General features: G+C 34.4%; 1 protein-coding gene across 3 annotated transcripts in view; it reads right to left on the reverse strand.

Annotated features, from left to right (window-relative positions):
- Positions 1 to 15,117, reverse strand: part of TASOR (transcription activation suppressor) — a 50,227-nt gene that overhangs the window by 31,228 nt on the left and 3,882 nt on the right. For all 3 annotated transcript variants that reach the window (XM_007451759.1, XM_007451760.1, XM_007451758.1), the window contains exons 2-11: positions 10,710 to 10,855; positions 8,387 to 8,479; positions 7,580 to 7,652; positions 7,078 to 7,169; positions 6,436 to 6,597; positions 4,666 to 4,790; positions 2,518 to 2,549; positions 1,677 to 1,782; positions 678 to 781; positions 494 to 597 (exon numbers count right to left, since the gene is read on the reverse strand). In XM_007451759.1, the coding sequence (XP_007451821.1) occupies positions 494 to 597; positions 678 to 781; positions 1,677 to 1,782; positions 2,518 to 2,549; positions 4,666 to 4,790; positions 6,436 to 6,597; positions 7,078 to 7,169; positions 7,580 to 7,652; positions 8,387 to 8,479; positions 10,710 to 10,855 (1,037 nt within the window). The remainder of the gene's footprint in view (positions 1 to 493; positions 598 to 677; positions 782 to 1,676; positions 1,783 to 2,517; positions 2,550 to 4,665; positions 4,791 to 6,435; positions 6,598 to 7,077; positions 7,170 to 7,579; positions 7,653 to 8,386; positions 8,480 to 10,709; positions 10,856 to 15,117) is intronic.

Genomic DNA, 15,117 nt, shown 5'->3' on the forward strand with positions numbered 1-15,117 from the left:
ACTGCCGTGACCTCTTCCGTTGTGGAGCACAGGCTCCGGACGCACAGGCCCAGAGGCCATGGCTCACAGGTACAGCCGCTCCACAGCATGCGGGATCTTCCCGGACCGGGGCACGAACCCGTGTCCCCCGCATCGGCAGGCGGACTCTCAACCACTGTGCCACCAGGGAAGCCCTCTTGCCTCATTCTTTACCAAACTATATACCCTGCATAAAAAGGTGATAATTAATAAATATTTGTTGAATATCACAGTCACAAAATATAATAAAGATACCTCATGGGAAAGACTGGTCTATAGAGGATCTAGTGTCGTGGCTAAAAAGAAAAGTACCAAAAGCCACCAAATTACATTAACCAAATGGCAGCAACAAAAACAGAGACCTTACGGTATTTTCAGAGGCACAAATGAAATAAACCGAAATATTAACATAATCTCTTATTAATATGCATATTTCTAAGGGAGAATGAAGAACATTTTAAAACCTTTCACTCACAAGTTTTTCTTTCTCTAGTTTTTGCAGCAAACTTTCCATGTTACTTCCAATTCTTGTCTTTTCTACAACTTCATAGAGGCTGCAATACATTCCATTCTTCAAAACTGACATAGGAAAAAATACATAGTAAATATTCAAATCAAGTCTGCTTCTTATATATTTTAGTAAAATTAAATTGCTTTACCTTCATATGGACCTAAGTAAGTTTCCTTATAAAACAGCGCTGGAGGGATTTTCTGTTTCAGATGATCAATACTCATAACTGTTTCAACATCTAACTTCTCAGGACTGAAAGAAAATTGAAAAGGCGTATTTGCCTTACCTGTATTTTTAACTCTAGCAATGTTCTCTCTCTCTCGCTCCTTCTCTCTCTCTCTCTCTCTCTCTCTCTCTCTCTCTCTCTCTCACACACACACACACACACACACACACACACACACACACACAGTATCCTGATGGAATACAGAAGAGCATATTTATGAATATCATACTTGATATTTGATTTGGGCAGTTCAGATATATGTACAGGTAGCTAGATTGTCCAGCAATATTACCAACCTTCCATCTTTAAGCCAGAAGCTAACCCTTATTTATACCAATTTTACTAACCACAAAAGATAAAAAGTTGCCATTTTATTAAATGCAATTCAAATATGAACAGTTAAATTAATCTTCAACCATGTATGGGGACCCATAATGTTTACTGTGGTGGTAGCAAAAGATCATTTTAAACCTTTCTATTCCAACATATGTTGCACAGGACTGAAAACAGCATATAAATTTTAACTTAACTCACCACATCAAGCTGTTTCCAACAAAGAACTGATAACTTTTAAGTCTATCATGTTCAAATTGCTAAATGAAAAATATATCTAATTAGGACAAAACTCTGAAAAATACTTTTAATATTTAAAATCACTAAAAAAAATCTTATGCCATAAATGTGTATAACTATATAGCCCATCTGCAAATCAAAACAGAAAAGCAGGGGGCTCATTCTGCCAACTAATTTTCCAAAGTTATCAAACCAATCTTTTTTAAAACAAACCACTGTTTATATGTAAGTTCTTATGGATCAAAGTAAAATTTAAATGTAAGTAAGAAAAAGGAATTTTAAGTGTAAGTAAGAACTGAATAATTAGCAACTACTAACTGCTATTTTCTTGTAATATAACATACTTACAGCTTGATAGGCAAAAAAGCACGAGTGGCTGACCTCAGAGAAATATAACACAAAAGCTTTCCTTTATTTAAAAGCTGTCCTTTCCACAACGTGTAGTTAAATTTATCTAAATAAAAAGAATAATGACACAACTCAGCCTCTTGGCAGCCCAGAAGCAAATATTTACTAGAACTAAGGGGAAAAACATCCAGAAACACAGTTTAAGTAGAACCACCAAAAGAAACCTTGACATTTCTATTTACAGGGAATTCAAATACTAGGATTTTTGTTTCAGGTGTCTTTTCCCCTACAAAATTATTCCAGATGAAAAGAATAACAAATTTATTTGCCTAAATGTCCTCATATCAGAAAGCTGAGGAGCAAAGACAATACAGTACTGCCCTCCTATTACCCCCAAAGGAGACTATACTAAATCCAGTTAACTACATGAATCCCTCACAATGTCTTACAGCTTCCACTTGCACTCTTCTCACTGCAGAGAAACTTGAAGATAGAAAGTGCCAATATTGCTTTTAATCTTCTCTCTCTTCTAAATTCTACACCTCTGATGAAGTTAATACTTTTAAAAGGCTGAGTTGTGAAACTTGTTCTATTTTTTACCTTTATCAACAAAGTGCTAAAATTCTTTGGTCTATTCACAGTACCAGCAGATTCTCAAAGGAGACCTTATGTTTGGATGACCAAATGTTGATGCTACATCATAACATGGCCTCGAGCTTTTTCATACTTTGCAGATTCTCATTCATTATAAAAATAAAACAAAGTACTTATTAATTTTGTTACTCTACATACTTATTCTTTCGATTTATAAAACTAAAAGAAAGAAATATAAGAATCTTACCTGTGTTTCTATCTGCATTAAAGCTGTTAGATCTACAAACAAATTTTTAAAAAGAAAAGAGAAATATTACTGATTTCTAACAACATGAAAGTTAACATTCAGGGCACTGATAGAAATGCTATTTTTTAATGGGATACTGTACAAGAGAATTAAATCCTTCCCTCCCAGTATGAAGAACAAATTACTTATTACAACATTTAATAAATCCAAGTCTACTCAGAGAAATCAGAATCACTTACTTGGCTCAAATTACCGTATTTTCCCAAATTTAAGGGAGCTGTTTTTCCCAAAAATATCCATCAGGAGAGAATATAGTCCTTTAAAGTCTCTGTCAACTACTTTATTTTGGTGATGAGATGTGAGGAAATAGCCTCAATCATACTTAAATATTTACTAAGCTTCTATTATTTACTAGGCACAGTTCTGGGTAACAGAATTACAGGGATGAACAAAATCCCTGCCTTCATAGAGCTTAGTCTCATAAGGAAGACAGACAACAATCAAAAAGTAAGTATATAGTTTACCAGATGATGATCGTTTTAAGTGCTATGGAAAAAAAGGAAGAAAGAAACTAAGGGTACATAGGTTTCAAAAAAAAATCATGGAAGATCTCACTGACAATGTAAACTATGCAGCTAATTGAGGAATGAGGAGGAATAGCAAATGCAGAGGCAGGAGCATTCATGGCAGCATTCAAGGTACAACAAGGATGTTCATTTTAAATGATATGGAGGGTCAACAGATCAAATCAAAGAGGCAAAGAAAATTAACAGACAGTCATTATTCCTAGGGGTATAACCTTATAATTAAGTGCTGGGTGTCTTTTAAAAATCACTATTGAAAGGCACTATAGTAAATGTATCATGGAGATCACAAATATAGAGCCACCAAAAAAAAAAAAAGAATGAAAGAAAAACACAACTGTCAGGATATTACGCAGATCAGTACTTGTGGCTGTGGATGGTTTCCAGGGCTATTCACTGACCAAAAAAAAGTGCTGCATCTCAAACAACTTAAATGAAGACAAGACAATCTGATCTGAAAACTGATTAAAAGGTTGACCCCAAAGGGCTTCCCTGGTGGCACAGTGGTTGAGAGTCCACCTGCCAATGCAGGGGACACACACACACACACACAAAAAAAAGGCTGACCTCAAAAATGTTCATTTCATGAAATGTGGCTTTTTAAAACTGCAGTATTTCTAAATTAATAGATATCATGCATGACTTCAAATCTGGGAACTCAAAGTAAAAATAAGTAGATACTTAACTGTTTCACCTACATCTCTGTAAATTTACTTACTCAATTTTGCCAAAACATTTTCTGGAATCATCCCCATGGTGGGGGGGGGGGAAGAAACTGATTTGTACCTGGTCACCTTATAGTAGAGCTTGTAAGAAATCATCAATTAACTCATAATTAACTCTGACTGACCATCAGAATCACCTGGAAGCGTGTAAAAACTACCACAGCCTCGGCTCCTTCATAACTACTTGATTTAACTGGTTTGAGATGGGGCTGAGGATTTGCAGAAGCTCCCCATTTCCAGGAGAGCTAATACACAAAATTTCACTTTTAAAAACTGCATTTGGGGGAATTCCCTGGCAGTCCAGCAGTTAGGACTCTGTGCTTTCACTGCCAAGGGTCCAGGTTCGATCCCTGGTCTGGGAGCTATGATCCCACCCGCTTCACAGCACAGCCAAAAACAAAAAACAAAATCAAACAAAACTGCATTTGGGCATTCCCTGGTGGTCCAGTGGTTAGGACTCCCAAGCTTCCACTGCAGGGGGCACAGGTTTGATCCCTGATCAGGGAACTAAGATCCTGCATGCCACGTGACATGGCCAAAAAAAACAAAACCAAAAAAACCAACTGCATTTATGCAGCTACACAAACCTTCAATATCAGGAAAAAAATAGGTTAACCAGTGAGGTTTAAGTAAATTTTAGTTTTTATTTCCACACAGTTAAGTATCTGTCCGTCTAACTGACTTCTTAAAAGTCATCATGAACATTCATAAATCTAATTAATTTCAAGAGAAGGAAAAAAAAAAATGAGAAGAAATACAAAGCGTTCCTCCTAACTCAGAAGTGCAGGATACGTGATATACCACCATTCTGGATGACGTCTAAAATTCATGAGTCTTACCTTGATGAAGGTACGAACTTTGGAGTCTGTATATCATCTTTATAAATAAAAGACACAACTGCGTATGGACACACATGTCTCGGTCTTCGCCTTAGCTCATCAAAGCCGTACTCATAAAAATAATACTAAAAAAAAGAAAATGCAAAATTAACTTCCTTAAGAAGGCAAGAAGTAGACAGTGAAATCTTACAATTACCTGCCTGGTTTTTGAGAAACACAATACCACTTAAGTACCTTTAATGAAAAATATCTTTAAGCACTGCTTGTCAATTTAATTAAAATAATTTGTACTTTATATTCATTGTATGATATAAAATATTCTGCTTCTATATATATACCAGATGCCAGGATACTAATAGGTATTCCAAAAGTTTACTTCTGAAGAACTGACCAGTGGGAATGTGCAACAAATTCCCTCATGAAAATGAAACAAATGGAGCCTAAGCTCCCAGGTCAGCCCAGAAAAACCAATTTGATACAAAAGTAAAATACTAAGAACACAATCTCAAGCAAACCTAGCATTTTGCTCATTATTTCAAAAGAAAAACACTTTTTTGACTCCAACTGCAGACAAAGCAACAAAGCGGAGGTGGTGGAGATTACAAACACAGGTGACAAAGGCAGCTGAACCTCTTCCTAATACCCTATCCACCTGCCTCTCCCCTTCACCTATTCATAACATTCACTAGATTAGGGTTTTCTGACCTGCAGTCTAGGGATTTTCATTAAAAAGAATGCCCTAGTTTATAAACAAAGCACTGTCCTTCAAAGTCCATTCTCTTGGGAAACTTTCAATAACGTGGCTGTTGCTCTAAAAATGCCTGGAATTTTTCTGGAAACATCAAGCCAATTTACAAGTTCTGCTAGAAAAACCAGTAACTACTTTATAGTTATATTTCATATCTACTAATACTACTGTCCAGAAGGTAATCAAATGAGTCAGCCCAGATGACTTTGGTGAATATAATTTTTGCTAAAAGCCCCCAACAACAGGTCTTGCCCACTGAGATTCTTCAAAAAGAAAAGAGCAAGAATAAACTTTATTTTATGTAAATAAAGTAAAAATCAAAGAAAAGAAAAAGAACATTTCCAGGGAGGTTAGCAGCACCACTTTTCACATACAATCCATTCAGATATATACATTTTTTATACATTTGTTCAAAAGAGTAACATTATAGTCAAACAACATATAAAAACACAACAACTGATATTCATCAAATACTACACTTTTAAATATGTGTAGTTTACTATAAATCAATTACATCTGAATAAAACTTAAAGAATGAATTCTAAGTTTGCATTTTAGAAAAATACTAATAAAAATAGAAAATATCTACCAAATCAATAATACAAAGTGATATGAATTAAGGTAATTCAAGGGGCTTTAACTTTACCTTAAAGAATGAGCAATATTTTATTAGACAGGATCTTTCTAGGCCAGGAGAAACCAAGGCTTCAAGAGGAAATGAGATCGTTGAGGGCAGGAATTATACAAAAAACAGGCTGGAGGTCACAGTCTACAGGCAGGGAGAGCTAGCTAGGCTAAGGAGTCTGAATATCACTGTAAGTCTAAGGGGGGGCCACTGTTATGTTTCTGAGCTATCTTGGAAACACTGAACAAACAGCAGTGAGAGTCACTAGAGTCTAGCAGTGGTAAGTGGAAACCAGAGTCTAGTGTGGTGGCAGGGAGAACTGAAAGGGAGACATTTTAAAGGATTTAGTGACAAACTGATATGAGGTCATAACACTAAAATGGATCCAGGTACTTACCTGAGTAAGCTCATAAGCTCTATAAGCCAAAAGTGATGTAATTCTATTGGCATTCTTCGACACATGACATTCATGCTTTGGTGTTGGGTCCAAAGCACTTTTATTTAATATAGATTCCAAACTTTTTACACCCATGGGGTCATATATACTCTTTATTTTACCCTAAAATACAGAAAACCTTTTAAGTCCACCAAAACCTAATTACTGACTGTATAACATTAATATTATAGAATAACTCTTTGAATATAGATTACCTATAACAACAGCTTTTTCCTTTAATACCTGGTAATTAAGTAATACCCAACACTTTTTACTAATATCGAAGCAGTAAGAAAAAGTTAACCAAAAAAAAAAAGCTTGTTTGAATACCAGGAAATAAAAATTTTCTTCACAACACTTCACTAGCTTAAATAACATTATAAACATATTTCCCTCTCTTCATTCTTTTCTTTGGAAAGGAAAGCAAACTCTAAAGCTCAGAAAGCTCAGATTAAAGATGGCAAACCACTCTCAAAAGTATCTCTATACGCCAAACACAAGCAAGCACTGGTTTTTAATTCAATCAAACCCCTAAAGACAGGGTTGACTAAAATCCAAGTCAAATGCTGTCTTTGATATATGAAATGTAAAAGTTGAAATTACCTTCATTATTTTAAAAATAACAACATCGCCCACTGCCCCAGCTTCCAAAGGATTAGCTTGTAATAAATCAGCATACCTAGAAAGATAGACACCTAGCAAAGAGGGAAAAATTAAAGTTTTATTTTAATATGGACACAAATATAAAAAGTCCAAATATTTAACATAATAAGAGATAAAAGGTATGACACCTTTTTAAAAAATGTAATGATAGCTGATATTTAACCAAAGCAAAAAATAAAACTAGAAAAAACATGAAAAATGAAAATTTTCCAAATCACTAGAACTAGACTAAGACATTTAAAAAAAAGATAACTTGTTTAATTGGAAGTATGCAAAATCAGAAACAAAGGATAAAACTGGTTTTCACTGCAGAACCTGAAACTAGTCTCTTTTTCTGGGAACATGACAAAGCATACATGAATTTAATTATAAGGACAACAGCAAAATTAGATAATATATTTTTAAAGGGCAACTTAGTAATAGGTAAATGAAAAAAGATTACCCATGGAAGGACTGCCAAGAATTGTTATTTTGGACTGGCCCACCTGTAATCCTTTTTCACATATGCTCTGAACCTAAATAAACAAAACATTTCATCTTACAGTCAATACATTAAAAACGTGAAAAGACAGTTTGTAAACTTGTTTTAAGTAAAATCCAAGCTTCTAAATTATATTTTTTTATGTTACAGAAATTATACATATACATGCTAGTTTATGACTAAATATCAATGTGAAACTGGCTTACACTTCCAATGTAACCATAGTTGTAATCTATTTTTGTTTATGCCAGGTCTGACATACACTTAGAATTCATGCCATTCATATATATAAACATCCCCTTTTAGAAAGAATTAGTACTGGCAAACTATTTAAAGAGAAATTAACTCCACCTAAACATCTTTGATCAAAGGAGTAAAAACAGTTCCCAGCACATATAATCAGTAATATAGAAGATAATCTACTTTAATAAAGGAAAAATTATTTACTATCAAGCACATTCCAGGGGGGAAAATTAGGTTTGATCAAAGAAAAAATGAACATATTTGAAAAGCAAATTACAAACAATGAAATACCTTGCACTAAGCCATTTTTTCCATTTCTACATCAAAAAATTGTTAGTTTGTAAAAATCAAGTGTATAGTATAACTCATTCCCTTTGTTATAAAGCAGAAACTAACACACCACTGTAAAGCAATTATACTCCAATAAAGATGTTAAAAAAAAATCAAGTATTGATTAATTGCAAATTTAGGTAACTTACAATGGAAGCACTTTCAAATTGTTTTTTATAAAATGGGTTCACTTACCTGATACCGATCAACCATCAGAAATGCATAGGATTCCGAAAGTTCTTTATCTAAACGACCATCAAACTTCAGTTCTCTTCGCTTTTCTGTAAACTAAATGAAATTAAATCTATAACGACTCCTTAGTATGTGATTATGTTTTTCAAGCTAAGAGTTTCAGGAAGCTCATTTCTAAGAAATTCCAAATCAGCAATTCCCTGGCGGTCCAGTGGTTAGGACTCTGTGCTTCCACTGCTGGGGGCCCGTATTTGATCCCTGCTCAGGGAACTAAGATCCCACAAACCGCGAGGCATGGCAAAAAAAAATCCGTATCTACGAAAGTGGAAATTATCTTTTCTCTCCCTGTAATTTCTGCACTTCATTTTTTCCCACTATAATTGGATCTTTATCCTTACAATATAGTCAAATAAGCATCTAGTGCTAAACAATTTTAACTAAATTTCTATTAAAATCTTACCACACTCCAACTCTCCCATAGATTTTTTTTTTTTTTGCGGTACGCGGGCCTCTCACTGTTGTGGCCTCTCCCGTTGCGGAGCACAGGCTCTGGACGCGCAGGCTCAGCGGCCATTAGCCCACGGGCGCAGCCGCTACGCGGCATGTGGGACGTTCCCGGACCGGGGCACGAACCCGTGTACCCTGTATCGGCAGGCGGACTCTCAACCACTGCGCCATCAGGGAAGCCCTCCCATTGATTTTTAAGTTCATTTTCTGATTATCTTTGGATCTCTCATTTTACCTGACATGGTGCACTGCATATAGGTGGTTTAATAAATCTGTTTAATGACCAACTTCTAGACTATAAACTCAATTAGGACAAGGAAAACTGTTTCATTTCTTTACAATTATATTCTCAGTGCCAAGTACATAAGCCATGCTCCATACCCATTTCCAGGATAAAAGAGTGACTTGATCTAAGTACATCTGAACTCTAAGTCACCCTAAACTGCTGGCTTTCACTTTTAGATACAAGCAAATAGACATGGAGCCCATACCTAACAGATTTACATGTCATGTTCAGGCTATTACCGATCTTCAATAATATAATTAATGAATCTTTAAATTTTCATATAAAATTAACAAATAATCCCAATCATATCATGAAACCACATCAAACTACCAAGGTTTTAATTTCCTCTGGGAGCCGGTAACATTCATCCACTTTAGGGATCCTTTCAAAGTTAAATTCTCATAGCACTAGATTAACCAACCTATAAAAGTACAAAATTAATAGTATTTCAGGTACATTAGAAAGCAATATACACATCAAATATTTCTAAACATCTCATTTGTATTACCTCAGGATTATTATGGCTTTTCCTAAATCAAAACTCAAAAAAAGATTCTGATTTGTATATGAAACTTAAATTCACTACCTAACAGGCTCAATCAACTATTCCCCTTTGTTCTCACTTTTTCACTACGAATTTCTACTAATGATATTAAGATAACTCAATGACCAGGCAATAACTGGGGAAAAAATTAAGCATATCCTAAAAAAAAAAAAAAAAAAAAATACGTATTTTATTTCATTAACCTTCCAATTTAGACATAATATGCTCTTAGAGATTCCATTTAACTAACACGCTTGAAAGAGCAAAAACCCTTGTAATGAATTTACAATTAAGCCATTATACAATAAGCTATCCCTATGCTTAAGATTCAGTGTTAGTAAAAGAAGTTATCTTACACAATCACACGTTAATTTAACAGAACAGATAAATGTAGTGCAATATCAACAGTGTTTACGGAAAACAACATGCCATTTAAAAACTTGTTTTTCCCCTCCATAATTTGGCTTTCCTAAGAACTTTAGCATTTTTAAAGAAAAGGAAGAAAGTAAAACAAATTCCAGGCTATTAACTGGTTCTGAAGAATCTTACAAAAAGCACAATTTAAAACATACCTCCTGGACTTCCCTGGTGGCGCAGTGGTTAAGAATCCGCCTGCCAATGCAGGGGACACGGGTTCGAGCCCTGGTCCGGGAAGATCCCACATGCCGTGGAGCAACTAAGTCCGTGCGCCACAACTAGCGAACCCGTGCTCTAGAGCCCGTGAGCCACAACTACTAAGCCCGCATGCCACAACTACTGAAGCCCGCGAGCCACAACTACTGAGCCCGCATGCTGTAACTACTGAAGCCCGCACACCTAGAGCCCATGCTCTGCAACAAGAGAAACTACTGCAATGAGAAGCCCGCATACAGCAACGAAGAGTAGCCCCCACTCGCCGAAACTAGAGAAAGCCCGCACGCAGCAATGAAGACCCAACACAGCCAAAAATAAATAATAAAAATAAATAAATTTAAAAAAAAAAAACATACCTCCTTTTCCAAAAGCTCATTATGTATCAAGCAAGCACGTCTGTAGTTAAAATTTGTTACTGAAGTTGGTTCAAGGTAAGATGAGTGGAGAATATTTAAAACATCTTCAAATTCCCGAGAGCCTGGAGTTAATGGCTGAAAAAGTGCTAAAATAAAAAACAGTATTAATTTTAAGATTCCATCTTAAATGTAGTTTTTTATATTTTTGTGGCTTTGTTAATATAACTTTTAAATAAAGTTAAAAAAATGTATCAAGGCTATCTTATTTTGTGATATGCAAAAGAGATACTTATTCACTAAAGAAAAAACTCTTCAGCAGCGAGCATCTGGCATTACACATGCAGAAAAGGAAGTTACAATTTTGCAAAACTTAGGGGATGCTACACTAGGCAACCTAAACTGCTTAAAGACGCTCATAAGAACCTGTGCATAAACTCAACTTGCCTCAACTCCTATTTTATGTTACATTTAGGTAGTATGTGTAGAACCATTTATTTCAGCAAATGAAATGCTTATGCCATAAGTAAAAGCATAAAAACATTTAAGACTTAGCTGTCTATACAATAAAATGATTCTATCTGGTTTTTAATACTAAAGTTAGAATAAAATATGCTGCATCCATTAGCTTCTTGTATTACCAATATAAAGTAGGAGGATATTTACTATGAAAACTTGGTGAAATGGAAAGATGTGGAACTTTGGAGACAAACCAGGACACAAATATCAGGTCTAGCATTTACTGGCTTTGTGGGAGACCTTGGGTAAATCAATGACTTAACAAAACAAGCTCAGTACTTTCTTCCGTAAAAAGGAGAAGTCCAGCTATCCTAATAACCACTATATGCCATATGGCACATAAGACAACACATGGAAAAGGCTCTAAGCACAGCATCTGGGGCAAAGAAAAACAGTAAAAGTTTTTATTCCCCACTGCCCACTGCATACTCCCTTTAATTTTTAAAATACTTAAGTCAAATATACAATCTGTTCTTCAAACAGTAGTCTAATAACCTCAAATTTCCACTTTATGCATGAAGTAACTTACAAATTTAAAACATCAAGTCTATATATATACTTTCCCCAAACCAAAAGGAACCACTTATTTTTCACTGTAGATAGAAGTATTCATAGAACTTATGTTATATGCTATTACCTTAATTTCTTTCAAGATACTATATATAGAGTCAATAAATGTCATTCAAAATACTTTTAGGCCACTACTGAAAGCAGTGTTCTACTTGTACATACTCTCAAAGGTACTAGAGAGCAGCTGTTTTTACTGTATTCCCTATAATGTCAAATGACATATCCATTCATCCACCAAACCATGTATATATTACAAAAGTGCCTGTAAAAATGTAGCTTTCAATGAGAGTATGTGTATAGAACAAATGATTCCCACTACTTTGGAACTGCACACTAAAAAAGGTGGCAGCAGGATAAAATCAACATACTTATAATAATGCAATACAGTAGGAGTAAGCAGGGAAAAAAAACTCAAAAAGAACTAAAGAACTACTAAGCACAGAGTGTCCTATAATAAAATTTATAGCAGATGGATATACTCAATAATCTATTGATTGTAAGCTCCATGAGAGGAAGAACTATATCTGCCTTGTTCATTACTCTACCTTTTCTTGGGGCACTGGCCCCAAGTTGAATGACTGAGTGAGTGAAGATGAAAATAAACTTTGTCAAAAATTTTTTATATTGAATACAGATATATTCTAAACTACCAAAATATGATTGTTGTCATTTTAAATTAAGTCTCACAAATTCAACCAGTGATATATAAAACAAAATGAAAGCTCAAAAAACGGAGACATCCATTCTCTCAATTCAAATCTGTTTTATAGAATACAGTAGGAGAAAACGTTTTATCTTTGTGTCTGTCCCCAACTAAACTGGAAAAACTTGTGAGGGAAAACAGCATGTGGAAGTCTTCATAGGCTTTCCCATCCAAAATGAGCCAAGCATGATTCTTAAAGTTGGGTTTTATGTATGATTGATTTTTATGTTTCTAAACTAACAAGTGACTTCAGGTATCTAAAGATGTGTCAAAAAGAAGTATCAAAAGAAGTAGTTTTAAATTTATATGAAATTTTACAATCTACAAAATGAAATCATTTCCCTTAGCTAAGCTATTCCAACACTATTTCCACTGTCAATCTAACCAAAAGTGAGATTCAAGTTAAATCATATAAATTTATATAGAAATTAACTTTCAAATTATTCTCAAAAAAGTACTTAACATTTGTTTCATTCCAAAGCAATGTCCTAGTCACCTCAAGTAATACTCAAGTAGACTGCCAGTGTGAAAAAAATTCTTGTGAATAAAAATACAGAAAAAAGTGCAAGATTTTAGGTCTAACAATACCTGTGTCCTAGTAGGTATATTTCAAATATCTCAGTTGGCTTTACAGTTAGGCCAAAGTTATACTTTCTAGTTTTTCTTCCCAATTATCAATTTCTATAAGAATAAAATTATGCTGTAACTATTTTTAAAGATTTCAAGTCAATATGCTGGTAATAGTAGTTTAGAAATATAACCAGTTTATGTTCTGAATATACATTCCCTGGTGGTCTATTTTGTCCTTAATAATCCTCTAAGGGACATACCTGATCAACACATTCTGTCACTTCTTTTAAAGAAAACATATATACATCACAGTATTATGGGTCATCATTGAGGCACTAATAATAAATAAACCTATAACTATCCATAGGGGATCAGAACATTTTATATATTTATCATCCATTTCACATAGGAAGTCAGAATCCAATATACTGTTCTCTGGATTCTGACAATTTTTGAGTCTAACAATTAGTGGCTCATTATTCCTTTTCAGATACTGTACTAAGAGCTTTATATGCATTATCTCATTTAATCATTGAAACCACCCTATGAAGTTCATTATGCCCATTTCACAAATGAAACTGAGCTAACAGTTAACTTGGCCCAAGGTTGATATGTGAATAGGGCAGGTGTGAATTCAAAATCAGGCTCCCTAGCTGCAAATCTTGTTTCTTGAACTATAAGTAAAAGATGTATATATAAGTGCTGAATATAAGTGCTGAAACAAATCATTGCAAGAGCTGGAAAAACAGAATTGTTTCCTCATTTTAGACCAAGAAATTATATTAGCTATATGGAAATTAGCAATAAAAGAAAAAGAATTTGATGTCTAGAATGCTCTTTCTACCCTCTTATGTCTTCTTTTGAACCTCATTTCTTAGTATTTCTTTCTCATTTATTGCATTTAACAGGGCCAAAAGCCATATCATGGTTTATAAAGGTTAACAGCAGTCGTAATAATTCTTCCAGACATTAAGAAACATATAATTTTGCTTATTTACAGTGCTTCCATCAAATTCATGTCAGAAAGATAGTTACTGAGTTGATTTCTGATAATTCACAAGGCTTTTCTATTGACAAAACTGATGATAGATGTGTTTCCATCATTTTTTTTTCTCTTTTGTCCACATTACATGGCATGCAGGATCTTAGTTCCCCAACCAGGGATCAAACCTGTGCCCCTGCAGTGGAAGCACGAAGTCTTAACCATTAGACCATCAGGGGAGTCCCTTTTATAGATGTGTTTTTATAGGGTTCAAGAAAAGACTTAGAAAGGCACTTGGAGATTTATAATTCAAATGAGGAGACTGTCTATATCACAGAACCACAACTAGAATTGAGTATTTTATATTACTGGTAGCATACAAAACATACTAAGAATTAAATGTTAAACTTAGGCAGCTGGAATAGACATAAAATTAAGGTCACCAAATAGTAGCTTTGTTTCTTAGTCAAAGGAACATTTTTCCTCAACTACTTTTACTAACTCATTTAGTGTCAATGCCACTCTTTGTATTGTTTATGTGTATATGTAAAAAAAAAAACCATAAGTGTAAAAACAAGCTAAACTTTTAAAAAAAGATGGACCAGTGTTATAAGAATATACCAAGGGAAATTCCAAAATATACATTCCAATTTAAAGTAATTCATGGAAGAAAAGGAAATGGCAAAGAGTAGGCTGCGGATCTCATTGGTCTGCAATTCTCTCTGAATCCATCTCTCTGATGTCTATGGATATTAATGACTAAAATACAATGAATATCCATTTGTTCCTCATGATAATTTAGACATTTTAAAATTCATTTTTCTTCAGTCTAATAAAATTACTACAGACATAATACTGTAGGAATGGGTGATTCATCTCTACTCATGATTGAACATAGTGCAGAATCAGTAATAAACATTCTAGCAGATATCTAGAGAGATAATATGAAACTTGACTTTTTTTGGACTGGGGAATACGTCAAAGAAAGTTTTACCTCCATTACTTAGAATTTATATGCGCCTATCAAACGTTTTATGTGGATGACTGGATTCTGCCTGTACATTCCT

The sequence above is a fragment of the Lipotes vexillifer genome, unplaced genomic scaffold (genome assembly GCF_000442215.2).
Source record: "Lipotes vexillifer unplaced genomic scaffold, Lipotes_vexillifer_v1.1 scaffold521, whole genome shotgun sequence".
Lineage (NCBI taxonomy): Eukaryota > Metazoa > Chordata > Mammalia > Artiodactyla > Lipotidae > Lipotes > Lipotes vexillifer.